Source organism: Nelumbo lutea, chromosome 5 (genome assembly GCF_056320005.1).
Source record: "Nelumbo lutea isolate HS-2025 chromosome 5, American lotus-T2T, whole genome shotgun sequence".
NCBI classification, from domain to species: domain Eukaryota; kingdom Viridiplantae; phylum Streptophyta; class Magnoliopsida; order Proteales; family Nelumbonaceae; genus Nelumbo; species Nelumbo lutea.
This window is the reverse complement of record NC_142688.1, coordinates 85,513,607-85,541,322: the sequence shown is the minus strand read 5'-3', so window position 1 is coordinate 85,541,322 and position 27,716 is coordinate 85,513,607. Positions and strand designations below refer to the sequence as shown.

At 38.4% G+C, this 27,716-nt stretch overlaps 1 protein-coding gene across 1 annotated transcript; it reads right to left on the bottom strand.

The window, feature by feature from the left end:
* Positions 1-137: 137 nt before the first annotated feature.
* On the bottom strand, positions 138-12,137 carry LOC148853243 (Transducin/WD40 repeat-like superfamily protein). The gene is made up of 8 exons (XM_088944593.1): positions 11,499-12,137; positions 8,041-8,188; positions 7,801-7,951; positions 7,540-7,665; positions 7,370-7,450; positions 1,973-2,165; positions 1,612-1,879; positions 138-932 (listed from the first exon to the last, which is right to left on the bottom strand). Exons 1-8 carry the CDS (start codon positions 11,688-11,690, stop codon positions 688-690), a joined length of 1,404 nt encoding a protein of 467 aa, XP_088800719.1. The 5' UTR covers positions 11,691-12,137; the 3' UTR covers positions 138-687.
* Between the last annotated feature and the right edge of the window lie 15,579 nt (positions 12,138-27,716).

The window sequence follows — 27,716 nt, the reverse complement described above, 5'->3', positions numbered from 1 at the left end:
GCAAAGGGTTCTGGTATCCATCAAAATTAAATAAATATATAACAAAGGGCAAAGGGTTCAGTTCCTACACCAGATTTCCTTTATGTGAATTTTGAAAATGGAGTAAGAGAAGAAATCAAGAACAAGAAGAAACATAATGGTACAAATAACAGCCCTTAAATAAAAAACACCACTGGATAGAAATCCTTGTGGACAAAAAGTTTTAAGTAAGAATAAATAAACGTTAAAATATAAACAATATAATGCCAAGACTCTGATCGAGTGTGGCCGCGTATGATACGAAGGTGGAGAAAAAAAAAACCCTTTGTCCACCGTGCCCATTACGGTGAACAAGGTTAGATGCAGCGGGGTATTGGAACAACCCCCTGATCCATCCAATGGAAACCACTCAGAAAAAGCCTGGTGGCAACTCAACCGGGCAACACTTGGTTGTCTTGGCTAACAGATGTCAGATACAATAGATGGCCTAAACACTAGTGATGGTCTACAACACAACAAATTTGATTGATATCACACGCAGTAACCCCACAAAATAAATTCAGGAAACCAAATCTACAGAAACACTTAATGATACAGAGCCACGATATATTTTTCTCGTCGGCAGTGATACCAGCCCGATGAAACCAACCTTCCTGTGGTGACACCAATCATTCGATCTGGAAAGAAACAAATTCAACATTTTCATCTTCAGTTAGACCATACATGAACAAGACCCTGCCTGTTCCCAGTGTAGATCTCATTGCGTTCTTCATCATAAAAGAGAGCAGTAATGTCTTCCAATGCTTCAGCAACTGTGTTCCTAATCCTGGAGATGTAAGTCCGCTTCCTTTTACCACCTCTACTGTTACATTCATCTTTGTGACTGCTGTTGCTAGCATGTATTTTAGCAAGGCATTTCCCAGTCAAAATATTACTGATGTTGATTGAGCCAGCTGCCAAAAAAGAGAAACAATCACTAAAACAAGCAAAGAGTAAAATGCCAACCCCGTACTAGGTGCCTAAAGGACCACTATATTAAGTATATACAATATAATTCAATAAAAGCAGCCGCAGTTCAGTCGCAAGCACCGTATCCTCGGTAGCTAAAATGCAAAACGAAATCGGAAAATAAAAGGAACAAATGGCATCCATCTCATCCCACCAAATGGCACAAAAGGCTTCTCCTATACAAAACATATGAAAAGTATCTCCTTTATAGCAGTCTTGTTGCATAGATCTAATAAAGTAGCTCCAGTGGACCTCCCCGATGCAAGGTCCTCCTGGACCAAAATATAGAAACAAAAAGGCTAAGGTAAACCCACAACAAAGACCATAATAGAAGTTCTAACACATGCGCAAACATATGGTAGAGGGGGAGAAGTATTTGGCATTAAATGTCCTTTATAAACACTAAACAGGGGTATGTTCTCTTGTGTGTGTGTTTTTTTTTTTTTTGGGGGGGGGGGGGGGGGTTTAAAACAGTTACTAGCTAAGGTGATGTGAACCACAATGAATATTTCAACTTCATAGACTTAAAAAGCACATCATGAATACAAGATAAATCATTAATATTTGTCAAAGATATATTCATAATATGGTTAATCTTAAATTTTGATTAGGGTGAGGGGGTACCATTTTCCACAGAGATATCATCAGAATCAGCCTTGCAATAAGAAATTATAAGGTCCTGGTCACTTGTGATATAGATGTTGTTTGTATTGCAGTCAGGATGCCATAACAAATGATCCTCAAACGAAGTTACAAGCTCCCCACGGAAGTTCCAAACAGCCACAGTCCGATTTCGAAATGTCAAGAACAATTGATTTTCATATAGGAAGATAAATGCTGATGGAGTCATGAATTCGGTTCTGCTAACTTCTGTTAGCTCAGAAGTACGAACCTAAAACAAAACCAAGAAGTTATTACGGAAGGAATGCAAGTTTATTAATTAGATTTACTATTCTACATACTGAAATAACAACGAAAATCTTACATCAAGAATCTGAAGGTTTTCATTTTCTTGCTTGACAAGAAGCTTTTCATTGAACTGCTCTATGAAATCCACCTTCTTATTTCGATGAAGAAGATGGTTGAAGGCCTTAAGAACAGTGCCATCCTCTATTGATAGAATCTTGAGAGGGACATGGCCACTGGCTCTTGTGAATATCAACAACATTATTCCTGGACTGTAACAAAAACAATATATGAAATAATAAGCATGCAAAATCACATGCAAGAAATTAACATATACCAACCTATCTAACCCATGATGACCATACAAAGCAGCTCAATGAAAAGAAAGAAAGGAACACATGCAAACCTGGAAATGAATATATGACAAATTACATGATTAAGCATGTATCAAAAAAACATCCAACCACCAATTACCAATCCAACAAAAAATTCCTTTACATCAAAACAAACTATAGAAGGCATTGCTTGGTGTAATCGTAAAACTGATAAGCATGAGAACACTGGTTCAAGTCCGGGAGTGTCCATTTTGTGGGGAAAAAATCTGTGCCAAAATTTAGGTTCAAATCCAGTCCATCCCTCCCAAAATCCCACCAGATAGATCAGTGTTTTAAAAGCACAAGGCACAAGGCGAGGAGCACACCTTTTTGAACCAAGGCACAAGATTTAAAATAATAATAATAATAAATTGCAAAAAAACAAAAAAAAGTAAGAAAATCAAAATAAATTAAGAAAATATTAAAAATAGAATCGATTAAAAATCAAGCTGTAATTTTAAACAATGTTTTAAAAAGCCTATTTAGCTCAAATCAAAATGCATAAACATAACATATAAAACATATTGAAAGTGAAAATGCAAAAACAAAACAAAAAATAGCATATAAAACATATTCAAGCATGCCCAACTTTCAATTTCTTTATTTTTTTCCCAAATGCATTATTTCAAATAACTAATAAGATGTTAAACATCATTCATTCCTCAAGGCAAAGCTGAAGGTAAACATCTCAACACACTTCGATTCATATATTATTTCAAATAACTACACCTGTTCATGGGCCGGGTAGCCCAACGGACCATCCCGGACCGGCCTATTCTAAGTCGGGCTTGGACATGATTTTAGCCCCGTGGGCTTGGGCTCGGGCTTTCTCAAAAAAGCCCAGCCCTATCCCAAGACCAACTTGATAATATATATTATATAATAAAAAAAATTATTTAATAATATATATACAATATTTTTTTTCTTTGTTCCTCTTCTCCTTTTTTCAACTAATAGTGAGATCTTTTCTTATTTTTGGGTTTCAAGGGCTTTCAATATAAATAAAACACTTTTTATTGAATAAAAAAAGAAAAAATCTGTTTTTAAATTTATGGTTGGGCTCAGACTCAGACTCAGGCCCAAGCTTCAAGCTTTATATGAGGGTCGAACTGGGCTCGGGGCTCAGGCCTGAATGCATTCCGTTGATATAAACACAAAGCTTGGCCCAACCCGACCCATGAACAGGTCTACAAATAACTAATATACGCATTTATGACATATCTATACTTCAACACATTGAGAAAGGTTCTTTGACATTTAGAACTTAGTAGTTACTATATTTTTTGCTTCATGGGACTACACAACAAGGGTAGCTCATCCACCTCCCTTGACCCCCCAACACCGATGGCGGTGGGATTACTTTGTAGTTATTATATGGTCTATAAGAATATAATTAACTTTCTATAAAGCTTTTATCATTCTCATTCCTTGTTTACAATTCATAATATTATTCATTGTTTTAAATGATATAATATAAAAATATACTCTCTGTAATTCATCAAAAAAAAATACTCATAGTACATTTTCCATTTTTTATTGAGAAAATGGTTAACCTAGGAGCCTTATGGCTCACATTTTTCAGTGCTCACTTTTTTCAACCGTTCAAGAAATTTAAAATAGTTTGGTGTGCAACTCATCGATGGAGTTTTACATCGATGATGTTTATACCGCAAACAAACGCAGCTTGGTACCAAAAAAAAAACAAAAAAACAAAAAAAGAATGTTAAGGTCCATATCCAATCTATTCCTCCCAAGACCCAGCCGGGACCATCATTGGGTAATGACCCTTTAGATAAAATTTAGAGAAATATATAATTTTAATTCTTTCAATTTCCTTCTATGTACAGTTGTAGCTTCAGCCTCCAATGTTTTCGCTTTTGTCTTTTGAAGTGTTATTGAACCTGCAATAAACAATAATTTACATAATTTTAGTTCACCGATCAGTTATTCTTGCCTAGGAGCATTTGCAAGTTCAGTTATTACCAATTACTTCACAAAACTTACTAGACACTTTAAAAAGAGAAGTTCCTTCTGGACTTCATCTCCTCATATTTGCTTTTTTTCTGTAAGGCAAGTAGTGAGACCATTTCCCATCTACTAATTCCCTGTCATTGTGCTAATAACATTTGGGAGTTTTTCTTCTCTTTATTTGATTGTAGGCACTCCCCACCCCACCCACCCCCCCCCTTGGATCTACAGAGCCTTTTCAAACCCTCCTTTTTTCACCTTCTCTTTATTTGGTTGTAGGTGCATCCATTCTTTGGTGCATTTGGGAAGAAAGAAACACGAGGATTTTTAAAAATGCATCAAGGAGTAATGAAGAAGTTAGAGAAAACAACATTGGAGGCCATTGGCTAAAGACTGGATCTTCCAAACAATTCACAATGGATGACATGCAGAAATTGGCTGCTTGTGCCCTCTTCTTCAGTACAGCCTGGGCAAACATTGACGTGGAAACCTCCCAAATATAATCAAATTATATTTTGATGGATACAGCTTAAAGAATCTGAGGCCATTGGGAATTGGAAATGTTTTCAGAAAGTGGGAAGGACATTTTCAAGCAATATGTTCTGAACCAAATAGGAGATGGTGATTCTATAAGAGCATAGTTGTTGACACTGTTGCATGGAATAAGGTTAATCTCTTGATACCAAGGATTTGCAAGCTAAAAGAGACTCAAAGGTTATAGTGGCCCACGTTAAGAACAACATAGGGAGTTCATAGAAATATAGTCATATATCGATGGAGATTGCAAAGCTGTCATTGAAGATTGGAGTTCAATATAGGTAGACACCAAGATCAACTGAACTAATCACATAGCTGATGGTTTGGCAAAATCAAGGATAGTCAAACGTATTGGGGAATTGCATCAAGTGAATGAAATATTTAAGGCATAAGCTAGTCAATGCGAACTTAAAAGGGACACTAGGCACATTAGCATTGTAATCAATATATATATTTTTTAAATAAAGTAATGAAATTATGTTTGTTATCAAACAGAAAAAAAAATAGCTTGTTTCCCTAGTTTAAGTATCAATTAGCAAACACAAAAAGTGATGTACGATGAAAGAATCAAACATCAACAGTGCAATGAAAGCAACATCAAATAGCATAAAAAGGCCATTTCCCAAAATTGGTCCTGACCATGCAGAGTATTGGAAGGAGTGGACTGGTTAAGAACCTCAGAGTCTTGGAAGGAGTGGACTGGTTAAGAACCCAACATCCAGCATTTTTTATACAAAAGTGGCCAGTCTGAGGCCCAAAGCCATGTTCTTAAACTCGTCACAACATTTTACCATTATATCAAGAATGCCCAAGTTTAGGGAGAGATCCAATTCTGTTAATGCAAGAGGGAGATCAGAGAAAATGCATTTGTATGTTTGATAAAAATCAAGAATGGTAAAATGAATGGAAGCCCCATTCTATTGAATGCAACATAAATATGAAAGAGTGTCTGTACGGATGTGTTTAATTACAAAAAAATGGAAGGGGTGGAACCTCTATTCTGGTAAAAACTAAAAGGATAATATAGTAACTAGTTTATTACAAAGAAGGGAACGAAGATAGCAATTAAATTGCCTTGTGCAGAAATGTAATTCAAAACAAAATGGAAGCCTGACCCTGATTGGGAAACAGGTCCAATCCATAAAACTTGCTGATCTACCCTTTGGGAAAAAATCACAAGAATTCAAAAAAGTTCTCACAATGTATACCTTTACACTGGGGATGGAAACATATTTCTGGAAGGAAACTTGGGCTTGGAGTAAGGCCTTCATGAGACACTTAACCCATTATCTTCAATTTGGATTTGGCACAAAACAAAGAACAATACAAGACTGCTAATGACATTTCGGGTAGGCAGATTTGTTTGGTCTGCAGATTTACAACACAACATACAAGATTGGAATCCAAAGAGATGGCGCTACTGATTGAAGAGATTTGACGTCACTTTCAACCAAATAAGAACGATACTAGATGGCTATCAGCTGAGTTCATTTACCTTCCAAGGTTGTCTTGTCCCCATGGACAGCTACATTACACAAAACTATCTCAGAAAGGTGAAAATAAAATTTTATTATCATGTATAGGGCATTGGAGAATACTGCACAAAATGATAAAAAAAAAAGGGCAAACAATAGTGGCTGCTATAAGAAGATCCTTACAACCATGGATCAAGAAGCTAACTATCTTTCCATACTTCCAGTTAATCCCTCCTTATCTTTGGCTTCCCCGACATACTACAAGGAACCAGTTTTCATAATATTACTCCTCTTTTGCTTAGGCCACACAAAGACCAGACTGCTATAAGAGAGCTGAGGTCCCTTGGAAACACTCACAGGATTCCAAATAGTTGAAGAAAGTACACTGTACACCCAAATACTCTAGGAGACTTTGCAATGAATTAATAGGTGGTGAACTGACTCTCCTTCATCATTGCACAAGGAGCATTGGATGGGTCCCTCCATTCCTTTAGAAATCAAGTAACTGGATACAGACATAACCTTTGGACTTTTTTTTGCACAAGGTGGCTGTTCTTAGACTGTAACACATGTTTTTCTTTTATCAGCAACAAAGAAAAGATCCATTCATTAATTAGGAAAGAGAAGTGCAACAAGAGGTTGTGAATACAAATATACAAAGCACAGTCACTCCAACCTCATCCCCTTACTCTTTTACATTTGAACCCAAAAAAATGTGTCTGTTATCCCCCAGTTTATCCAAATCATCAGCCAAACTGTTGGCCAACCTTTTTACCCATTTTATTTCTAGTTGCATGTCTTTTGAGTACCATTTGAACCACCTAATTTCTTACACTATAACACATGTTGTCATGCTCGTTAAACCAATATTTTACCATTATACCAAGCAATGGCCCCTAAGTTCTGTCAATACATTTCAAAACATTTTTGGAGTATGACTAACCCAGTTTCTCCTTTTTTTAAAAAAGAAACTTAGGTTTTAACTTCAAAAGTATAAACACTTGGAACATCATTAACTACATAGAAAATGCTTTACATGGGAAAAGAGAAATGATGAAAGAGAAATCAAGTGCACAAAAATGTTTGTGTGTATGCATGTGAAGGGTGGAGAGGAGAGAGCACCTGATCTTTATTTCTTGTACATTTCTGTCAGATATAGAGTATAACATTGTGTAGTTTTTCAAGTCGAACACCTTGTATATGCTAATAAGAAAAACAAAATGTCAGAATCAAGAATTGGCATGTGCATAATTGATTTATAAGAGAGCACATTACAAAGGTTCTAAGAATACCTGTCTTGTGCAGAATACGTAAGAACTTTTCCATTTACATCATCAAATTCTACAAACCCAGGCCACTTCAATGACTCTGACTCAAAAAGGGCAAATCCAGCATCTGGCTTACCTCTCCGGATATACCTAGACCATTTATATTGGTGAATTACTAGTTAGAAAAAAAATGAAAAAGAGAATGTAAAGAAAATAAAAATAACCTATATATATGGAGCGAGCAAGCGCACACAAAAGAGAAAGAGAAAGAGAGAGAGATCGTACTCGATCCTTGTGGTTCTACACTTCAAAGAGCTGAAGTTGTCTGAAGCATAAACCGAAACTGTGATAAGCGAGTCATTGTTCTTGTTATAAAACAAGCTACGAATGACTTCATCAGGGCTCACATTCAAAAAGCATATTCTTTGATTTGTCTCTGTATCAAGAAAAAAAAAAAGTGAGCAACTGGTAATGCAAGCCATTCCAAATTATAACCCAAAGCATGACAGAAATAATTGAAACTACCTCTACTAAATGCAGCACATACACCAGACTGTGCAAGGGCAAAAACAATGTCACGGGCTGCCACTATCTCAATGATCTTTGATCTCTTCTTCAGAAAAGGTAACACCATGGTATTATGTCCCTTGGGATCATGAGTATCATATTCCTCCTAATACCAAAAAATGCAAGATTTCATTGCAAGAATAGCGCTAGGTACGTGGATTACTCGATATATATTAAAGAAAGGATTACGCAAACACAAGGAGAAAGTATGGTACAAAGCAAGCATTCCGTGTGACAGGAAAGTGAGGAAAAAGAAATCATGATGAAATTTGAACTCCCCCCCCCCGGTCTAACATGTATGAAAAATTAAGCCTAAACAGGAGTCTGAAATTCAGGCTCATGACTAAGGATTAAAATATTGATACACCCAGTACCAAAATTTAGTATTAGCACATATCGGTGTGCCCAACACTTGAAGCTTTTTTTTTTTTTGGTTTTTTCATTCTAATAGGATTATAGGGATGGGATTAATCACCAAAGTTTCAAAACTTTCAAAAAGTTAATGTATCGGTGTATCCATGTATATCTAAATGCAACAATATGGATACAATATCGGCATATCATATCAATATTTTAATCCTTGCTCATAACATATTTCCACCAGGAAACGTTTTTGATGTCATCTATCAGAGCTGCATTTTATGACTCTCTCATTGTATGAGCTTAACACATCAGCATCTATGCAAAAACAGTGACAAAACACATTTAGCAATCCCCATATGCCGAAACAGTAATGATAATTGCATGACTAGAACTTCAAGCAGTGGGTGAATCACGAATCAACTTTGGTGTGACAAATTGAAAAGTGAAAACCAGAAAAATATTCTGAGATGTCACATCTTTATTGTAGAAAAACTTTTAGTAATAAAATGGTCAAAAATAATAATAGAAGTAAAATGCTCTAAATACTTAGCCAGAAACACCATCTTAGTTGGTGTTGATTGGTCAGATAGAAACAAAAAAAAAAAAGTGTATTGAACTTAAAAAAACAACTATGCAGTTTCATATTTATGCTAATAGCCTAATATGCAATCAAACATATAATGTGGAATGTGATTTTTTTATTGGAAACAGTAAATGTGAAATATTATTGCCACAAATAAAAGCTTTACTTGGTCTGGTGTACCAAAAAAACTAAAAAGCACAAAATGCTGATCTAGTCAGCCCTTGGAATTCATAAATGCCCAGTCAATCAAGTAGTTTAAGTGTGTTATCCTTTGTCTTCTGTATCTTTACCATGCTTATTCTAATTCTTCCAAATCACTCAGTTATCTCCTAATTCCCCAATCTGGGTCAAAGCCAATGGAGTTTCTATGGTCAAACAGATAATATGATGACCCATGTAAGGAAAACACAGGCTTTTTTCATTGATAAAATCAAAAAAGTATCATGTCTATATAAAATTTAAACACTTGATCCAGCTTTCCAAAACTTTTGAAAAGAACCCTGGCAATGAGTACATGACCTAAAAGGAATGGAGTGCATCCTAGGTGGTTGTTGAACCATGTGCCTACCAAAAACAGTAAGTTTGCTGATCTTTCATCAGTTAAACCATATGGGGCATCCTAGGTAGTTGTTAAAAGCAATGTGCATTGTGCAATGCCCCATATGGTTAACTGATGAAAGAACAGCAAACTTACTGTTTTTGGTAGGCAAATGGGCTATGCAACAGGGTGCAACCCTCCCCCAACCCCCTCCCACAAAAATCACCAATTTACCATGTCTATGAAAAATCACCTAGTAACTGTTTAGAAAGTTGTGTTAGAAGCATAACAAAGCCTTATATCAATTGATTGACCTCACAAATTGTAAACGATTTGAACTTCAAAAATTAGCACGTCTATACCCAACCACATGTTAATATTTCTCTGCAGCTTTATTTCAGTTCTCTTCTGGTAGTTAAAGGGAACCAAAACACAATCTCTCAAGCATAAATGCAGTGCCCTACCCCACTAATCCTGATAGAATGATAGGGTTTCTTTAATGTAACTGGAACGGGTGTTCTTACATGCTCAGATTGGAGAGACTAACATGATTGATGCAAACTTCTTGTAGTTGATTGCCAAATTGGGTACTGATATCTGAATAGTTTTAGCTATACCTCATCTCCTCAATGGTACCCCTATAATGACAGCTGAATCTCCTTGAATATGAAATTTCCTCATTCCTCATTCCAAGACCCCCCCCCATCAAAACAAAATGCAAGGCCCAATCTTCTGAGATTAATAAAAGCTATTTCTACCATCATCCACAAAAAGGTATATTCCAACCTGCTGAGCCAGGCAGCCCAAGAACCAACTCAGAACCCTACACCAACTACCACACTTTCTGGTTCAGCATGGATAGCCATAGAGTTGCATTCAACTGCACACTGCTTAAAACTCTTCAAAGTTGCATTAATAATCAGCAGGGTTGACCATAAGAAAGAAATTTCTTCCAGTAGTTTACTCAGCTTTCCTATTCCATCTCCTACTTGCAATTCAAAAAAATTAACATTTTAAAGCCGAATTGCTTCCTTGAATAACTCTGAACTGTTGCTGATATAGTCCTCTCACCATGTACAGGAAGGATCCATCTTTAATGTCTCTATTCTATGTCGCCAACAAAATAACCATGGGCTGGTCACACTGTAGCCTGCTTGCACTAATAATCAAAAAGGAAAAATCTGTTTTTAATTTTCTTATTTTATCAATCATTTCTCCATCTCAACATTGCTTTCCTTTTTCTTCTTTCTGTCTGTACTGTATTAGTATCCTATTTGTTCACCATTTTATACCAATTCATGTATCATCAACATTTCAAAGATTCCAATAAATTTTTAACTCTTGGCAATATAACGCCCTACTATGGACTTAAGGAGATAGAAGCTTTCCATATATAATGACCAAGTAATTTGAAATTAAACGACATAAAACAAGAAACTTCAAGCATGGCTGCTCAAGTAACCAAATTCTCTAAGTTTACTGCAACTATCAGGTAGCACGTGCTATGCAGGTTGATAAAGAGGGGGAGTCAATTTTGTCTTATATGTCAAGCGGTGAAGCATCCAAAGCTTGTTTGTAAAATGTATGCATTTAAATGTCGAACGTATTTCCCTATTTTGCTGAGGCAAGTATTGAAATATATACCAAAACATCAGGTAAACCGTATCAGATGATCCCAAGAAATCTAGACCAGCTCAAGAGATTAAGTAAATTGCAGCCACCCCTTAAACGCTCTAGCTTTTAACCCATGTTCTAATGAAGTCAAATAAGCATAGTAGGAAACTTCTCCACAAAAACGTATACCATGCTTAATACCAAACATCCTAGCCCAAAGCGCAGGAAGAAACAGAGAAATAAAGCACTAATAGGCGCACAAGCTGCAAAGGCGTAAGAAGAAAAAATCGAAGAGCACAAACAGCGAAAAAAATAAACCTGCAACCGGATATTCCGGAACCGTTCTTGGGCATTGCTCATACTGAAAGCACGATCACGCCGTGAACAAATTTCCCTTCTCTGAAGCTTTTTCACACTGTTGACGAAGCCATCGACGCGCTGACGTTTCCGAGCCACAATCCGGCGATTGCAGCAAGGGCGAGGGCTGACGGAAATCCTCCTTCCGTCCATCGCGAAAACCCTAGAAATTCAACTATAGGAGAGCGAAATTGCATCTCAAAACCAAGCACAGGTAAACGAAACCATCGGTTTGTTGCTGAAACACAAGATCCCGAACTCTGGTTTTTCTCATAAACCCTAGAAATATGAACCCTAGAAGCCAACACCGTAAGATAAACCTTAAAACGAAAAAAAAATCTGGCTAGGGTTTTCTCTGAAACAATCTCAATAAACCTTAAGATACTAAGAACTGAAGAAGGAAGGGGCAGTCTCTCTATTTCTCTCCCTCACGCGTTGAAAGTTGAAACGGAGAAGACGAGAGTGCAACTGTAAGAAGTTCGGAGTGTCCGAAAGGGAGGTCCTAAAAAGTGCAGAGATAATTAGGTCGGATTTCAAGTCGTTTGGCGTCCGATCTGGTTTCAAAATCCAATTTGAATGACAGCCCCCCTTTTTTTATATTTGTTATTTTTCATGCCATGTGAATAATGAATAGTTAGAGATGATCATGGGCTGCTGGTCGGTTCGGGTTGTTTAGTCGGTTTAGACGATACCTATACAACTTTCCACGAGGCAAATTGGTTCATGCTCAAAGGTCCACCACATTGCCAAATTCCAGATTGGTAAAAGTAAATTTCAAGGTTCCGGGTGCATGAATTAATATTAGTAACTTAAGGTCCGAAACTTGGAGGGCTAATAAAGTAATAGCCTAATAATTGGCGCTGTCAATGGGTCAGGTTTGATCCGACCCGAATATATCCCATTGCGAACCGATAAATAAATGCACAAAACCAGTCCGAACCTCCATCGGGGGCGTTAAGCTTTAAACAACACACGTTCATTGTATTTTTGTATTATTCTGATTTTTCCTGTTCGGATATATATATGTTATTTATTTATATAAATACATAATACATATGTTATTTATTTATAAATATATTATTTACATTGTATTTTTGTAATTTTTTTATATTAATTGTTTTTTTATAAAATACATGTATATATATGATGAAAATTAGGGTTATTCATAAGAAGGCCCAACCCGACTAAACCGACCAACCCAGACCGATCCAACCTGAGTCAACCGGGTTATCTTCAGCACCGGTCAATTTCGGGTTGTAAAACATCATAAACCGATGGTTTGGGTCGGTTCCGACTCGAACTAAACCGACTTAGTAGTTAGTAGTTAGTTCCTACTTCCAAGTTAGTAGTTACAACCTACTTAATTCCTACTTAACTAAGTTGTCTCTATCCTAATTACAACCTAACTTAATTTCTAGTCTTCTAGTTAGGAATAACATTAATGGCAATATTATAAGACAACTAGGCAATGAATTTTTTTGGAAAAGTTTAAAGAAAAGAAATCAAAATATCCTAGTTTCTATGGTCTTTTACACCAAATAGGCAACCAATTACAATTAGAATTAGGTGTCATTTTTTACTTAGATTATAATGTTTCTTGAAATATACAAATTCCAGTCTTCTTTCTCTAATAAAGTTTGACTTTCTATTTTATTGATAACTTCTATTCTAAGTTTTTAACTTGGTTCACCCTCATTATTGCAGTTGAGTTTCTGTCAAGCTTGGTTGAACTTAGAGCCGAAATCGACCCAACCCGACTCAAATCGACCAGGTCAGTTTTGCTTAACACTGGGTCGGTTTCAGTTTCAAGTTCAGGTAACCCAACCAGGTCAAGTCGGTTGGAAAAACCTTAGTAAACCGACCCAACCCGACCCGTGAACAGCCCTAATAAAAATAATTGAAAAGATACTTGTATTTTTTATTTTTCTTTTTTAATTATAATATTTGATTCTTCTTTTAATATTTTTTTATTTTTTAATAAGTTTAATCGAATCGCATAAGATACGAAAATCTGACTTTTTCATTGGATTTGAATTTGAATGGGTCATTTACTAAAACACCCCCTTCAGTTTTATGAATTTACTAAAGCCTACCCTATAGTTTGTGTTTTACTAAAACATCTCTTATAGTTTGCAATCAATTTACTTAACCGTTCCTTTAGATGAAAGTGGAAAATGATTATTTTTACCTAAAACATGGACAACCCCTCTATTCTCAACTTTGTTTTCTATACAAAAGTATTAGGGGTACTTTTGGAATAAACAACATGGATCTGTACCCTTGAACATTTTCCACTAAATTTAGGGCTACTTTTGGAATAAACAACCATGGGTGAACATTTTCCATATTCAAATGGCAAAACAAATATTTCTTAATGAAAGGTCAATTAAGTAAATAGGTTGCAAACTATAAAGGGTTTTTAAGTAAATTTGTGAAACTATAGGGGGTGTTCTAGTAAATGCCCATACTTATGAGACCCGATCGAATCGATTATTAACAGTGTTAGATCGGATTCGGATATGTCCTTATTCGAATCCAATCTGTTTTGTTTTCATCCCTAACAACAAGAACTTATCTAACCATTAATTGGGAATAGACATATTCACGGGTCGGGTAGCTTGGCGGGTTTGGCCAGCCTAGCCCGTTTTAAGTCGAGCTTAGACATAATTTAGGCTAGTGGGCTCGAACTCAAACATTCTCAAAAAACAACTTGGCATGAGCTCGAGCCTAACTTGATAATATAAATTATATAATAAAAAGCATATCTTATTTAATAAACATATATATATATATACAATATTTTTTCTTTCTTCATCTTCTACTTTTTCAAGTAATAGTTAGATCTTTTACTGGTTTTGGATTTTAAGGGATTTTAATATAAATAAAACATTTTTTATTGAATAAAAAAAGAAAAACAAATCTATTATCAAATTTTTTATCAGGTGTAAAACCATAGCTTTTCTGGTTTCTTCTTTTTCTTGTTTTCATTCATTGAAGATTCAGATATATATACACAGCCATACACAACCATCGAATCTCCTAAATTTATAGGAACTCAAACTCAAAACGGAGACTCCTACTCCTAATTCGATCCTAACTCAACAGAGTCTCCTAATCCCAGAGACTCCCAATTCAATCCTAACACCCCTCCTCAAGTTGGAGCATGCAGATTGTGAATGCCCAACTTGTGGAAAAAATACTCAAATTCTCGATGACCCAGTGCCTTTGTAAAATTTCAGCCAGCTGAACAATAGTCGACACATAAGTAGGATGAATGCAATCATTTTGAATCTCATCATGAACAAAATGGCAATCGACCTCAATATGTTTCGTACACTCATGAAACACTGGGTTTGCTGCAATATGCAAGGCTGCTTGACTATCACAATATAATCGCATTGGGTTTGAATGCATCACTCCAAGAGCCAATAACAATTCCTTCAACCATTTTAACTCACATGTGGCCATGACCATAGACCGGTACTTTGCTTCCACTGAAGAACGAGCCACAGTGTGTTGTTTCTTAGTTTTCCAGGAAATCGGCGATTTCCAAAGTAGAATAAACCACCCAGATAGGGAACGTCGGGACAAAGGACAGCTTGCCCAGTCTGAATCACACCATGCATATAACTGCAAGTCACAATCTGAACGCAAGAGAATTCCTTGACCAGGATTTCCTTTCAAGTAGCGCACCACTCGCAACGCAGCCTCCCAATGTCTTTCATGCGGTTGCTGCATGAATTGGGACAGAACATGCACACAATAAGACAACTCAGGACGAGTTGTTGAGAGATAAATAAGCCTGCCCACCAAGCGCCTGTATCGCTCAGGATCAGATAAGAGAGGCCCATCTATCAAGGCCAGATTGTGATTCTGCTCCATAGGAAAAGAACAGGTTTTGCACCAAGTAATCCAACTTCAGTGATAATATCCAGAGCATACTTTCGTTGAGACAGAAAAATTCCTTTTGAGTTTCGGGCAACTTCGATGCCCAAAAAATATTTTAATGGCCCCAAGTCTTTCATATGGAAGCAGTTACTCAAATATTCCTTGAAGACTTGAATTGCCATATGATCATTACCTGACACGATAATGTCGTCCACATACACGAGGACAAGCACATGTACCCTGTCTCGACGAAAGGTGAATAGGGAGTAATCTGAACCTGATTGCTGAAACCCATATGTCTTCAAGGCTGCAGTTAATTTAGCAAACCAACATCTTGGCGCTTGTTTCAAACCATATAAAGACTTTCGCAACCGACACACCATACCTGGTTTATCTTACTGAAAACCAGGAGGCATTTTCATGTAGACTTCCTCATGAAGGTCACCGTGCAAGAATGCATTATGTACGTCCATTTGATGAAGCTCCCAATTTCTAGTTGTTGCGGCTGCAAGAAAGGTATGGAAAGTAACCATTTTTGCAACTAAGGCAAAAGTTTCATTATAATCAATTCCCTCAACCTGCTTGTTCCCAAAAATCACGAGACAGTCTTTGAATCTTTCCACTGTCCCATCAGCGTTGTACTTGATTTGATATAACTGTTTGCATCCTATAGCTCGTTTTCTGGATGACAAAGGCTCTACGGTCCATGTCTGATTATTCTCAAGTGCCTGTATTTCTTTATGCATTGCATCCCTCAATAAAAAGGGACGCGGAGTTATCTATGGGATAAGGACTACCTATAGGATGTGATTGGCCGAGTGAGCTTGCAAAGGGACGCGGAGAGGGACTCAAGCACTGTGTGGTGTGAAGCACATAGTCTCTTAACCTTGTGGACTGTTGTTTCTGCTGATGCCCACGCCCCAAATGAGAATCAGAGTGCTGTTGTTGCTCAACATTGCCACCCCCCTTGACGTTAGGGCTATTTTTGCTTGCATTTTCTATGGTAACATCAGAAGAATGCATGGGTTCACTAGTATTGGCATTCGGGTGTACGTGGGTTCCTTCTTCTACACTAATTCCTTCTTCAGCGAGTTCACCTCGCTGGTTACTCTCCATCTCGCCATTTGCTAGTCCAGGTGAATAAGTGGATGGTACCAACACCTCATCTGTCCCACTTATTCCACAATCTTGTGCTTTGTTCGGCTGTGCATCCCCTTTGGTGCATACGGGAATTCATGCTCAAAGAAAGTAACATCTCTGGAAGTAAAGAACATGCCGGACTTTAAATCATACAAGCTCCATCCTTTTTTCCCAAAAGGATACCCAACAAAAACACACCGTCTGCTTTGACTGACAAATTTATCCCCTCTATGACCATAATTGTGCGCATATGCTAAGCAACCAAAGACTCGCACATTATCATAAGAAGGAGGTCGCCCAAATAACATTTCATAGGGAGTCTTTCCCTTTAACAGAATGGACGGTGTCCGATTGATCAAATAACATGTGGTCAGGACGCATTGCCCCAAAAAATCAATAGGCAAACTGGCTTGGAAGCACAAAGCTCGGGCAACATTGAGTATGTAGTGGTGCTTGCGTTCAACCCTCCTGTTTTGTTGAGAGGTCCCGACACAAGTGGTTTGATGAATAATACCACTTTCAGCAAAATAACTAGCCAAATAATAGAGTCCCTCTCGCTGCTCACCCACTCCAATCATCATCTTCGTAGTGTGGTCCTGTATCACACATAATTTATTAGTGAATTGGACAATACAATTTGATTCCTCAATGAATTGCGATACAGAAAGTAAGTTGCAATTCAAACTAGGCACATATAAAACACTAGTCAGTTTCAGATGATCGTCCAGTGCAACTGTGCCTTCTTTCTCTGCTATTATCGCTTTCCCATCTGGTAGCCCGACAGAGCACGGAATGACATTCTTTATGTCTTTCATCGACTAGAGGCTTCCTGTCATATGATGAGAGGCCCCTGTGTCTATTATCCATTATGACAATTTTTGCTCACCACTTAGTCGTTGACTCCCCTCTTTCTATGTGTTCAAAAGGTTGAGCAACATGTTGCACTATTCACTACTCAGTCCATTTAACCCAGTATTGGCTGGATCAATTGATTCTCCTTGAGATGCATTGCCTTGCGTAGAGGCTTTGGCTATATTGGCCTTGACTTGACCGCCACAACCTTTTCCTCCTGCCCCTGCTCCTTTTTCTCTATTTTCAGTCATGCCGACTATTGTGTCTAAAAGCCCACAATCGGCGGCAAAATCACCACAAAAGACAGAGAACCAATCTCCGGATCTCCCTAATACCTACCGCAGAACTTCAACTCGCCGGAAACCTGTTAAAGATCAGGACATTTTGATCGAGAATGAACCCCCGAGTTCTCTACTCTTACCTGGTGAGGCGAAAATCCAAACTTTTTAACCCGTGAAAGCCTTTTTCTCTATTCATCGGGAACAGAGAATGAAAACCTTTTTCTCCCGCCGCGCGAAGAAGACAAACCTTTCTCTGTTCGAGTCAGTTCGACAAGGAATGATATCAAACCTTTTCTGTTCGACAAGAAATCGAGAAGACAACCGTTTTTTTTTTTTTTTGAAGAATCAAACCTTTCTTCTTCACGAGAAAGGTAAAATTTCTGAAGAAGATGTAAGTAATTTTGCTCAGTACAGGATGTTTCTCCGGCCGATAATCTATAGAGTCAACTCCTCGTCGGTAACCCAGCAATCATCACATCAGCAACAATTCAGCTCCACGGCGACCTCCTCTTCAACTATCATGACCACCTCTGGTAGTAATTCTAATATGAGGACCAAAGACGTAGACTCGATGATCTCTTCTCCGATGCCTCAGTTGGTACCAAACCCGTCTTCCGTGTACTACCCAAGGTGGATCAACGACAAGTGAAATAGCGATTCTTACTGTTTAAATGGAGGAAAAAATGAACAACGATGACAACTAGATGAAACGGCAACAACAACTGGGATGATCAATGGTGTTGGCAACAGAGGGAGGACGGTGACGACAACTCTTCAGCATTTGCGATGAGTTGATATAGCAGCAACGAAGGCAGAGAAGCAGAACTCTGAGATACACAGAGGTGATTTTCAGAGGAGAAATGCAGAGAAGCAGAGCTCAGAGATACGCAGAGGTGATTTTCAGAGGAGAAACGCAGAGGTACATAGAGAAGCATAACTCAAAGACACGCAATTCAGCGGACCATACATCAACGACTGCCTTCGGAGGAAAATGCAGTTCAGCGGACCAGAAGGAGTGCCGCCGCTGATCACTGGTCCGAAGTGCCGTCGCTGTTCACCGAAGGAGACGATGAACAATGATACTTCAGAAACCACAGGTGCAGGCGACCTCGATGAAACGAGAAGGAGTGTTGCCGCTGATCACTGGTCCTTTGCCAGTGCCGAACAATCGTTGTTGCTATCGTTGATCTCCAGAGTGCCGATGGCTCTAATACCATGTAAAACCAGAGCTTTTTTTTGTTCTTTTTCTTGTTTTCATTCATTGAAGATTCAGATATATATACACAGCCATACATAGCCATTGAATCTCCTAAGTTTATAGGAACTCAAACTCAAAACGGAGACTCCTACTCCTAATTTGACCCTAACTCAGCGGAGTCTCCTAATCCCGGAGACTCCCAATTCAATCCTAACATCAGGCTCAAGCTTGAGCTTCAGGTTTTATATGAGAGTCGAGCTCGGGCTCAAATTCGACCTAAATGTCTTTTGTTGATAAAAAGTCAAAGCCTAACCGCTCTGACCCAATAAGAACCATATTTTTAGTCAGTTCTAATCTTAATTGGTTTTTGTTTTTCGTAAGCATGTCTTAATAGGTTAATACGTGTATAATACAAAAAAAAAAAAAAAAAAAAACATTATTGGGGTCCTTTCTATCCAGTCTGTATGATCTACCCAACCCATTGGGTATGTCTGCAACGTTATCTTGATCAAATTAAGAATACTCTTAATGACTTTGATTCTGTAAATATTTTGTTTAGGCCTATGGGAATACCCTTCCTGCTCACTTAATTGTCCAAGAGGCAAAAAAATCCAACTTTTTTTCTATTGGCATATATATATATATATAACCATTGGGTATGTCATGTAAGCAAACCAATGCACCGGGCACCTACACAAATTCCACCTATGCTGATAGCATATTGATCACGTCACAATGTACCTAGTTGCATTGGTGTATATAGTTTGATGTCAATACATTACATTAAGGCCTCATTCGTTTACAAATTTTTCACATACTTGGGTAAGCATGTTTAATGAGTAACACCTATTCAGCTAAGTTTATTTACCTATATTTTTTTTTCAGGTAAATAATATAATAGCATTTTTACCTATAAAAAGCTAATGTTAAAAGGGCAAGCTTATTCCATCATGTTTTATAAACTGTTCTCCCATAAGTTACTTACCTACATAGGAGATGTGTAAGTTCTAACCAAATAAATGAAGCTCTCCTTGCTGTAGGGCCTAATACTTCATGCAAAAATAGCATTGTAAAGTTGGTCAATGGGATCATTTGTGTTAAATATTTTTTATATAAATTTATTTATATTCAATTGATGTATATATTTTATGGTTCCAAGTGCAAAAATGTGTAGATTTATAGTTAGATTTGTGATCCTTGTTAGATCTATGCATTTTTTTTCCAATAAATGAAAAATATAAAACTTGCAAAACAATTTATTTATACGCCTCAAAATGTTTTATATTAATGATATATCAAACCTATTGATTTATGTAAAAATTTTGTATTTTTTTTCTTATTTTTTTGGTAGCTTACATAAATAAAATAATTTTATCAATATTTAGTGACTACTAATTGGAAATTATGACTTATATATTTAATGTATCTTATAAATTATAATGGACCTTGTACATTATTAAACTAAAATTATATATTATGTAATTAATTAATTAATATGTTAATCCACAATAAGTGAATAAAACATGCAGGTTATTTGAAAAATAAAATTATTATTTATATAACAAATATTAAGTAGTAAGAGTTTATGTTGACATCTTGTTTAGAACTATGACGTTTTAAGGAAGTAGCAAACATATTATTGAATGTGTCTTTTAGTGAATTTTAAGTGGATTCCACGCTTAAAGCCTTAAACATTGCTTGATGTACTAGTAGTAAAGTTAGTCTATGATATCTACATGTTCTACACTCTTGATTTTGTTATTGTAGTGTGTTTCTTCATATATACCATTAAGTGTGCATTTTTTTATGTGTTTATACCTTATTCATAGCCAATGCATTTGTGGAGTTTATAAGAAATTCCCTAATATATACAAGCATATCTATATCTTTCCACATTGTCCATGCATGTACAAAGTATATGGTGATGCAATACTTAGTTGGCCAGGTCTTAATCAAGTTAGAACAAGTAATTCCAATTTCAACTTTATTATAATTGGAACCCAAAATATAAATCCATAACCAACCATATTGGCAGTATGGGTTGAAATTATAGACCTTTAGTTTGGGACTAGAACAACTATTTTTCTTATTGGTTAAGGATGATTCCACCCCATCCTGAATTAGACCTGACCTGTTGATAGCCCTAACTCCCTAAACTACACTTATGTGACCATTTTGCCATTTAACTTGTTTCCCTAGAACCAAATTCATACTTGTTTGCTTGTGTGGAGAAAAATAGCATGGTTTTAAAGAGAGAGATCATTCTTTTTTTTTTTTTTTTGTAAACAAGAGCAAGTAAGCTGGTTAGTGCGAGAGTTGACCAATTCACATGCATTTGTGTTTCGTTTATTAGTGGGTTCAATGGAAAATAACATTTTTTTTTTGTGCTTAGTTACGTAAGTATTACCCTTTGCTCGCTTGGGTAAATAACCACCCTATTCACAAAGAAATTTGCTAACATATGATGAGACAACAGTACCCCTTCAATAATGACACTCTTATGGATAAAACGGTCATTTGCTTAACTTTTCCCGACAAACAAAAGAATACTAACAAATGCACTTACCCGACTAAGTGTTTCTTAGGAAACATTTGCATGAATAAGTGCATTTACCCAAATAAATGGCTTCCTCAAAAACGAACTAGGGAAAGATAATCCAATGATGCAAATAAATCGAATTCAATACAACTTGTCTTAACTCAAACCTAGCCTAAGCTTTTGTCAGGTTTACTTGATTAATTATAACTTAGTTCCTAAATATACATGAAATCCAATTTGTTAGGGTTCCTAGATATACATGAAATCCAATTTGCTAGGGTTAGGTCAAGGTGGATATACCATTTAATTCAACCCATTGAAATCTATAGTCTAAGGATCTCATATCATCCAGTCACATGGGCAGAAACTAGGGCAGGTTACAACTATATGAACTGTGTTTCTAAACATGGTGTTTATCCTTTTTGAACAATTAGCTTGTTGCAATACCATTGTTTTTACTTTCTAGCATAACTCTAAGAGCTAGTATGAGTTGTTTTGCATTAAGGGTCTCAATCTTGGATAAAGGAGAACTGTTGCATTAGGTTGCTAACTTTAGAATTATTATCAAACTAGCAAGGACCCGTGCGATGCACGGAAAAATCTAAAAGATTTAATACTTTTATTTTTTAATTAATATTAATTTATAAAAAATAATTATTTTTAATTGAATATGAACAAATATTTTTAATAAATTTAGTTATATTAATAATTTGTTGTAATTTTAATAATTTTTATTCTTTTTATTATTTTTAAATGAAATTTTGATTAATTTTAAATATAGAAAAATAATTATAAAAACTAACATTTTTATTAATTCCACTTATAATTAACAATTATATAGGAATGACAATGGGGTGGGTTTAGGGCAAGGCAACCCATCCCTTTCCCTGCCCCATAGTCAAGACTCTTTATCCCATCCCCGCCCCGTCCCTAGTGTCATGTGGGTTTAGGGCAAGGTAACCACTCATCAATGTTGGGCGAGTTCAGGAGCAAGTCACCCCCACTCCTCATCGAGGATGGAGAATCCTTGAATTTTCTACCCCGTCCCTAGTATTGGGCGGGTTCAAGTAGAGGTGTAAATTGGGTCGTGTTGGGTCAGCGCGACACGACCCGCATGTGGCCTGTACAAAGTGTGAGTTGTGACGTGCTGGCCCACGAGGCATCCCGAGCTGTACCTCTCTCCTCTAGGATAATTTGGGGGGTCGGTTTGGCACAGTCCACGACTTGAGCCTGCACAGGCTCATGCTGTGCCATGGGTCGGGCCTTGGGTCAAGCCATGCTACACACTAAGCCAAGCTCAAGGCAAGGCACCCACTCCCCATTAAAGGTTTTTAAAATTGGATTGGATAGGGAACCGTTATGGGGTCAAAAGGTCTAAATATTTGGTCCGAACGGATGACCCGCTCTAACAAAAAATAAAAAAATTAGAAAAACAAAAAAGGCAAAAAATTGTTGTTTGAGTTGACGGTTCGACCACCCAGGTCAGCGGTTCGCTAACCAAATAAATGGTTTTTGGAAAAAAAATGGTTTTGAGGTGAAATAGTGTCCGGTTCCCAATTTTTTCGGTCTAACCATTTGGTTTGATCTAGTTTTGAAAACACTATCCCCATCAACCCAATATTCAATTTGATGATAGAAATTATCAAAAGGATATATATTGAGTATCAACCACATGGTAAATTTCTAAAAGTACACTAAATTGTCTTTAATATTCAAAAATGGACTTTTATGAAAATTTTGGAAAATTTATTGTACTTGTGTAATTCTGAAAATCAATTCAAATTTATTTAAATTTTTATTAAATAATTTATTTTCTTTTTAAATGGTTTATTTACAGAATTATACTAATTTAACTTATAATTTCTAATATAAACTAACCAATAATTCTCTTTTTCCAATATTATACTAATTTTTCTTAATAATTTATGTAACTATTTGTTCAAATTATAGTTTTCCATTTCCTGTAATTTTTCTTTATTAATTTTTAGTAATTTATTAACTACTAATAATAATATTTAAATTTTGGTAATTTACTAACTGTATTTATTACCTTTTGGTAATAACACTATTTAATACTCATTGAATATGGGTGGGATTAAATATTAATTGTATTTAACTATTTATTAAATAATATTAATTTTTTAAATGAGAGAGAGTGGTTGATGCATTTTAGGAATTGATTAGGGAGGGGCAACATGATACTTTCCTATTAGTTTAAATGAGATACCTTAGGAGAGAGATTATAGGCATATTTTTAGGTAGTTGGGTGATATGGCTTAATGGGAGTGGTGGGAAGGGGAGAGGGGAGAAAGTCAAAAAGAATGCAGGGTGGGGAATGGGGATAATGGAGTAAGGAGAGGCATGGTGATGGGGACCCATGCTTTGTCAAGCAAAAGTTAAATAATAAAAATACATAAGAGTGTATAATTGTTTTGTGTTTTAACTTTTTAATAAACGATTCTCTTAAACTCAACCCGAGTTGGTCGGCTTTCTAGTATTTTAGGTCGACTTTGGTTTAAGAAGTATATATTAATATTTTATATTTTAAATTTAATTTTTTTAATATGGGAAAGTAGGATAATTCCCATATTTGTTAGTCTAAAATATTTTATATCATAGATTTAATTTTTGTAATTTATTTTTTAATAATATATGATGAAGGATGATTTGACCCAACCTATGAAAAGGTGACACGTAGACACTGACTCAGCATGAGCGATAGCCCAGCATTGAAGCCCAGTGTGCCTAGATGACGGGCCCACGAAACAGTCCGCTACGTTACAACTCACGAGGGAAGGGGTCCGCTGTGGCACAGACTCCGAGGTCCATGTGCTATCTTTAAAGAGATACTCCGAGGCAACTGTAGCTCGTGAGCTAAAGTTATTAGCTCACCTGAGCTCCTTAGCGAACAGGTCGGGAGGACCATCCCATCAAGGGTGATCCTGGAGTGTTCCAAGCTCGCCATAAAATAGCTCACGAACGAGCCGCACTAGCGCTCTTCAAGAAGCTTCCGACTAACAGATCGTACTGGTCAGACTGCGCCATATCCTCTACTTATAGCGCAGTCCCAGTCCTTTCGACAGTCTGCATCCACGTCTCTCAGCAGGCAAAGGCGTGCTGCCACTTTGGAAACGTGTCACTCACCCGGGCGAAGTGTACGCCACAACGACCACCTACGCAGCCCTGGTCGGTAACGGCTATGGCAGGAGCCCAGTGGCGGTTATGCCCGACCTAATGTGAGTGTCCTTATAAAAGCCCTTAGGGCAAAAGAGAAGCTCTCTCGAATCTTTGACCTTGTGAACATAGTGGAAACGCGCTATCCTCACTCTTAGCCTTTTGCCTTTCCTTCGCTTCTACCGAGTACTAACTTAAGCATCGGAGTGTCCCCGCTGGACAACCCCCAAGGGATTCTTCTTATTCTTCCTTGTCTCAGGTGTCATCAAGGAGTCACGCAAGAGCCAGCTAGGAGTGACCGGATCGCGCCGCATCATTTGGCGCAATCTGTAGGAAACGCTTCAAAAGGCCTTTCTCTCTAAACTTTTTTAGTTCTTTTCCTTCTTGAAACAATCCAACGCTCATGGCTTCCTCTAGCAACATCGGACGAAACACGGAAATGGAAAACTCCAGGGAACAACCCCAGCTCCCTACTATCTGTATCAAACAGTTCACCGTTCCCCTCTCAATGGACAGAATCTCTAGCTTGAATGTGCCTCTCACAGTGGCACTTGTCATCGCCCCACTTCCTGCTACAGTCGGAACAACATTCACTAAACCTTCGGTCGTGCCCCCAGCGGCCAGCCCAAACCAACTGGAGGACTTGATGCAGTGCATGCGGGCCATGCAGGCCCAAATGCAACAGTTCTAGCAACTTCAGCTCTATCAACAACACGTACTGCACCAGGTCTCCCAGTATCAGTATTAGAGCAGCTCCCCCAGTTGCCTCAACCTCAACTTTAGCAGCCGCAGTTCCAGCCTCGACACCCAGCCTTGTAGCAAACTAAGTCTCGCCCCCAGGACGAGCGCCCCTTTGGCCAAGGAGAGGCCCCCTAAAATCTCCCAAAAAACCAGACCTCCTCCCATGGTAGACGGGAGAGACCGGCTACCCCGATCTTGCCGCGAGCAAACAGGTCGGGAGGACCCCAGCTCCCCAGGTCTACATCACCTCAGCAGTCAAAGTTTGGAACCTCGATCCTTGAAAACTGGTTTGAGATCCTAGAAATAGACTCCAAGCAAGACCCCTCTCTCCGCATCCATCGCCAGCAGACCGGGCTACTTCCTGCGCAAACCATTTCGGACAACGCATAGGTGAGCAGCACGAACGCCGAGCCCACCAAGAAGTAGAGACGCCGCCGAGCTCGTCGATCTGTCACCCACGATTTGCCTGAGATCATGGGCAAAGAAGAGGCAAGCTTGGCCAAAGTCAAAGCTCCCCTCCTCTCGGTTCCATCCCCCTGTCTTCCGAACTCTTGGCAGTCCCAATGCCTAAAGACTTCAAGCTCCCCCCTCTTGACAAGTATGACGGGTCGTTTGACCCGAATGATCACGTAGATGCCTTTCAGTCATAGATGCACCTAGTGAGAGCAGTGAATCGTGCATGTGCATAGCCTTCTCCACTACTTTTAGAGGAGCAGCCCGCACGTGGTACCGGAATTTGGCACCTGGGTCGATAAGAAGTTAGGCGCAGTTCGCACAAACCTTCACATCCCACTTCGTTACTAGCAAGCGGTGTCCGCGAACTGAAGAAAGTCTCCTCAGCATAGTGCAGAGAGAGGGAGAATCCATTCGAAGCTATATCAAGCAGTTCAATGATGCCTATATGCAAATACCACGCCTGGACCCCGTCGTACGCCTTGCAGCAACCAAGAAGGGCGTGACACCCAAAGAGTTTAAATGACAAATGGTCGTTAACCAACCAGCGACCATAACCGAGTTTCTGAAGCTTACGGACAGGTTCATAGCCACCGAAGAAGAGATCAACCAAAAGGGCGAGGGCGCGCCCAAAAAAAGAAAGAGGGAAGGAGAGCTTTCCAGTCAAGGGGATAGCCGAAAGAAAAAGGACACAGCTCGGGGGGCTAGGCCAGGTCAGTTTTCTCGACCTCCTGTAGCGGACCGAGCTGATTACACCCCACTGAATGCGAAGCGGGCTGAAATCCTGATGGCGATCAAGGATGCCCCCTACGTGAAGTGGCCACCCCGTCTGAGGGGGAATCCCAATGAAAGAAATAAGAATCTATATTGCAGTTTTCACAAAGATCACGGTCACAGTACCGAGAGTTGTAAAAACCTCCGCGACGAGATAGAGGAGCTCATTTGTCGCGGATATATAAGAAACTTTGTACAGAATAATAATAATAGTAATAAAACAGGTCGGAAAGGGGAGCATGGTAAGGATGCTCCCGAGTCCAGCAGCAGACCGACCGAACAATCGCAGAGGCAGCCTCCAGAGGAGAGACCAGTTCGGGGGACCATCCACATGATAGTGAGAGGTTCGATCGTTGCGGGTTGTACTTCAGCAGCAGCTTGGACGTCGGTTTGTGAGGCCATCCAGGAGGAGTAGAACCCCCCAAAGCGGTCGAGGACAGAAGAGCCAATTTTCTTCATAGAAGATGATGCACGAGGGGTCCACTACCCCCACGACGACGCACTTGTAATAAAGCTAAGAATCAATGACATCCTCTTCAAAGCCGCGTTTGACTAGCTTCAGTTGTAGAGAGGTGACCTGAGGCTTACAGACACTCCTTTGGTAGGCTTCAGCAGATAAGAAGTCTGACCCCTTGGGAAAGTAACAGTACCTACGAAAGTTGGCACGTGGCCTTGTGTGGTCAGATTCAAGCACGACTTCCTGGTGGTCGTGACCCCCTCCCCCTACAATGCCATAATAGGTCGACCGATCACCCATGTCCTACGGGTAGTGGTCTCCACCTACCACTTGGCTATGAAGTTTCCAACAGACTTCGGTGTGGGGGTAGCGCAAGGTGACCAGCTCGAATCCCGTAAGTGCTACGTCGCCGCCCTGAAGGGAAAAACCAAGGTAGCCGATGACCTCGAGTTGGAGTGGCCTGTGGAGCAAAACAAAGAATGAGCCGCACCCACAGAAGAAACAATCGCAGTTCCGACCTCAGCAGCAGAACCAGCTCGGACACTTCAGATCGGTGCTTCCGTCCAGGAACCTCTACGATCTGAACTGGTAAGTTTCTTACTTCAAAACTTAGATATTTTTGCATGGTTCGCGGTAGAGATGCCCGGTATAGACCTCGAATTCATAACTCACAAGCTGAATA

Bases quoted from the DNA above. Each gene is read 5' to 3' on its own strand.
- LOC148853243 (XM_088944593.1), bottom strand. From the start codon at position 11,690: ATGGACGGAAGGAGGATTTCCGTCAGCCCTCGCCCTTGCTGCAATCGC. The intron at 7,666-7,800 runs GTACGATCTCTC...TAAATGGTCTAG, and splicing joins TGTAGAACCACAAGGATCGA to GTATATCCGGAGAGGTAAGC. The intron at 2,166-7,369 runs GTGCTCTCTCCT...TTTTTGTTACAG, and splicing joins GTACAAGAAATAAAGATCAG to TCCAGGAATAATGTTGTTGA.